This window comes from Conger conger, chromosome 15 (genome assembly GCF_963514075.1).
Source record: "Conger conger chromosome 15, fConCon1.1, whole genome shotgun sequence".
Classification (NCBI taxonomy): Eukaryota; Metazoa; Chordata; class Actinopteri; order Anguilliformes; family Congridae; genus Conger; species Conger conger.
This window is the reverse complement of record NC_083774.1, coordinates 39,768,660-39,772,293: the sequence shown is the minus strand read 5'-3', so window position 1 is coordinate 39,772,293 and position 3,634 is coordinate 39,768,660. Positions and strand designations below refer to the sequence as shown.

At 43.9% G+C, this 3,634-nt stretch overlaps 1 protein-coding gene across 4 annotated transcripts; it reads right to left on the bottom strand.

Moving 5' to 3' along the window:
* Positions 1–246: 246 nt before the first annotated feature.
* LOC133111208 (uncharacterized) lies at positions 247–3,391 on the bottom strand. Of its 4 annotated transcripts, XM_061221396.1 has the most exons (5): positions 2,677–3,002; positions 2,400–2,491; positions 1,636–1,830; positions 1,458–1,552; positions 247–1,264 (listed from the first exon to the last, which is right to left on the bottom strand). In XM_061221396.1, exons 1-5 carry the CDS (start codon positions 2,795–2,797, stop codon positions 646–648), a joined length of 1,122 nt encoding a protein of 373 aa, XP_061077380.1. In that variant the 5' UTR covers positions 2,798–3,002; the 3' UTR covers positions 247–645. The 4 variants fall into 4 exon arrangements, 3 of the variants coding, with proteins under 3 accessions (XP_061077380.1, XP_061077381.1, XP_061077382.1); XM_061221397.1 differs by lacking the exon at positions 2,400–2,491; XM_061221398.1 differs by lacking the exons at positions 1,636–1,830; positions 2,400–2,491.
* Between the last annotated feature and the right edge of the window lie 243 nt (positions 3,392–3,634).

Here is a 3,634-nt window from a genome sequence, read left to right as displayed (position 1 = left end):
CACATACCATGGTCATCATTACACTATATAAAATCTATATACTTAAGCCTTTTTACAGAAAGTAATCTACCACTTTCATGTATCCACCAGAAAAGGACAGTTAGATCAGAACCAAGTATTTATACAAAACATGGTATAATTGCAAATCAACTGTGATTCTCTTACCTTTTACACTGATTTGCAGGCAACAGCCCATTTGAGGGAACTGAAATTCACAGAATGCTGAGATGAGTAGGACGATGGAAATGTTTATTATATTAACCAAATAAAAATAATTCATAACCAATTGAATTTATTCAATTAGTCAGGTATCTTGGCATGTAAAAGTAAAAAAAGAAATGATCTGCCCTTTCTCTGATGGTGTTTGCAATGCCATTGTCTTTATAGAGCCGTTGGACTAACATGTCCTCCTCAGCAAACACCACAAAGTCACACCATTCAAGTCCTGTGACAAGCAGCTGTCCTTGCACTTGCCAGAAGTAGGCGTGTTGTTGCTTCAGCTTCAGGTTGCCTCCCTCGAGCTTCAGGTAGGAGCAGTCAACATAGCTTTTTGCGTGGGGACACTTTACTTCAAGCAGGCCAAATGGTGGGCTTTCTGTGGGGTCGTAAATCAATCCATCCGGAGAAGACCCCAGCCAGGGTGCATCAGGGTGGATGACGAACCCACATGGTGAGTAGTTCACAAGATTGCTCTGACAGTACTCGGACAGCACCTGCCTCCATTTCCATTTCTAGACCCCTCTTCATCACTAGTGTCTGAGGGGTCCCTCGCAGGATCCTGTCAGCTAGGTGTTCAGCTGAAGTCGGTCCTCTAACATGGCACACCTCCCTGAAGTGGGAGGAGGTGAGGCGCGGCCTTCTCAGCTGATGCCATTCTGAAACCATACTCTGGTCCTTGGTTGCAGCTTCAATTTTGTGAGCCATATCCCACGTGGTCTCCAACGATGCTATAAACAGCTGTTCCTTTTCGCTGCACACGAACATGCAGTTTGATGGGTCCAGTCTGTAGTGCTGCAGAGGAAGGGGTGGTGGGGGAGGGGCATCTGGGTGGAAGGTTATTTGCCTGCTTGTGATCAGCGGTTGCTGATACGACAGTGGACTTCCTGCCTGGACCTTTCCAAGTGCAGAGTCCACCAACAGGACCTCACTGGAGATGCCCATAGTGGTAATCAGTGGTGCACAGGCCATGTCTTTATAAATCTCTGACACTTGCAGAAGAGAGAGGTCTGGTAGTTCTCCTTGATAAGCCTTGTAGAGTGTGCTCCTGTGTAAACATAAAAATGTCATTAAGAGTATTCTCTAACTTTCTGTTAATAATGTGTTGGATTAACTTTTGTTACTTGCTGAATAAGGGAATTAACTTGCTGATTAGTTGTATGCACCATCAGTACCAGATAACTGGATGTGCGAGTGGTGTTATTGTAAATTATGTGTCTGATTTACATTTCAGACCCTACCTCACGCCATCAGCCATCGTCGTCTGTGTTGGTTTAGGCCTCGCAGACAAGACAACCATTTTGTCCACTGGCTTCGTTTTGCCTGGCTTCACACCCTATTTAATTGAAAGACATTTGTTGAGATATTGATGTCATGCGCTCTTATGTAGGCCTTCATGCATATATACATACAAACTACCATTGTTCTTGGCTCGTGCCAACACTGCTCACTCTCTGTGCAGCTCAGGACAGGCGGGACCACTGGAGTCTTCAGCTGCGAATAATGTGCGGACTGATACAACAGAGCTACAGTGTGGTTGCATAAGGCAGTACCAGCGACACAGGAGCACTGTGCATGTATGAGCTCCACAGGGCATGAGTCCTTCAAGATAACCTGAAATAGTAAGGCATAGAAAATGCATGTCATGAAGATATTGTTCATATTTCATTAAAAGGTAGTAGAATTATCGGTCTTCATTTGAACATTTTGAATGATTTGTGATTAAGAAAGAAGAATAAGTTGAGACAACGCTTACATACATGGGTTCAAGGAAAACTCAAAATCCAAAGTAGCATTTCAGCAACACAGATCTCTGCATTGGACATGCATTCTAATAAGTAATAATTTTTTTAATTTTTAATTTTTGGTTCTGGAAACTCTCAACTGATGAATTTAAAGGGTTAGGGTTAGGGTTAGTATGAATATATGTGAATAGTAACAGATAGGAACAGTAAGAAGATGAGTGAGGGGAAGGTGACAGTTCATAAGGTGAGTGGAGCATCTGACAAGGAACAGCAATGCTCAAAACATTTTCTGGGGACGCCATGCTAAACATGCTGCAACTAAATTTCAAAAGTGTGAACATACAAATCACTGACTGGTGTTTTGCCTAACATCCAAACTCTAGCAACACTGACTCCCCAGAACATGACTGAGAACTAGAGCTAGCTAACTGCGCATACTCTCAAATCGTGCGGTTTCTCATGCTTTCTCATGGATCTGTAGCAGGTCGCCCTGGCGCTGACCTCTCCTGTACTTTTTTCTTTGTTTGATACTGAAAAAAAGACATATTTACGTTAGACAAGAATGTAACGTTACTCATTTTGTGAATTGTGAATGTAGATGTAAGTTAGCAACATTAGCTGACTAGTAAAAACAAAGTAAGGTAACGTTAGTTGCGAGGCAGCCAGCTAACGCTAGCTTAGCTAGCGCTAGCTAACTAATGACGCCGTTACTCACCCTCATAGTTGTCGATGTAGCTCGAAATATACATTTTAAACCCCTTTTCTCTTTTGCTCGTATGGGCGACCGAGGAAGCACTCACGATGCGGTGTACATCGTTTAGGTCCTGCAAACACATAGTGTAAAACGAAGCAACAAACCAGACCGGAAGTTCCACCGCAAAACCTCCGATTCAACGTTAAAGCGAGGCAAAAAAAAAAAAAAAAAAGAAAGTCTGAACAACAAACTAGCTAAGTTGGTCAATGGTCGCTTTTCGTTCTTTGTACAGGTGGGGTGGCTCTGAAAAGAGCCTTCGGGTGAATGGTAGTCGTGGAAGTGATATTAATTACTTTCCCTTCACTGCCTTTTCGGTCTTCTTGGGGAGCAGTACAGCTTGGATATTCGGCAGTACTCCTCCCTGAGCGATGGTGACGCCTCCAAGGAGCTTATTCAACTCTTCGTCGTTACGTACTGCCAGCTGCAGATGTCTGGGAATGATGCGGGTTTTCTTGTTATCACGGGCAGCGTTACCAGCCAACTCCAGGATCTCAGCGGTCAGATATTCGAGCACAGCGGCCAGATAAACTGGAGCACCGGCACCAACACGTTCGGCATAGTTGCCTTTACGCAGCAGCCGGTGAACGCGACCAACCGGGAATTGCAGTCCAGCCCTCGATGAGCGAGTTTTAGCCTTTGCTCTCGCTTTACCACCAGTCTTACCTCTACCACTCATTTTCAATGCCTAGTCAGTACAAAGAATAAGGCTGGCTCCCGGCGAACGTCCTCCTTATAACAACATTCTGTCCACCTATTGGCTGCAGCGTTGATGAGATTTCGTCCAATCCAATCGGAACACATTTTTTGACGTAGCTTGCAGCACATAAGAACTGAATTGAATGAAAAGTTCATAACCGCTGTAAACTTTGATTTTTACCATTTCACAATAAGATGTACTTATACGATTGGCCAGAACGTG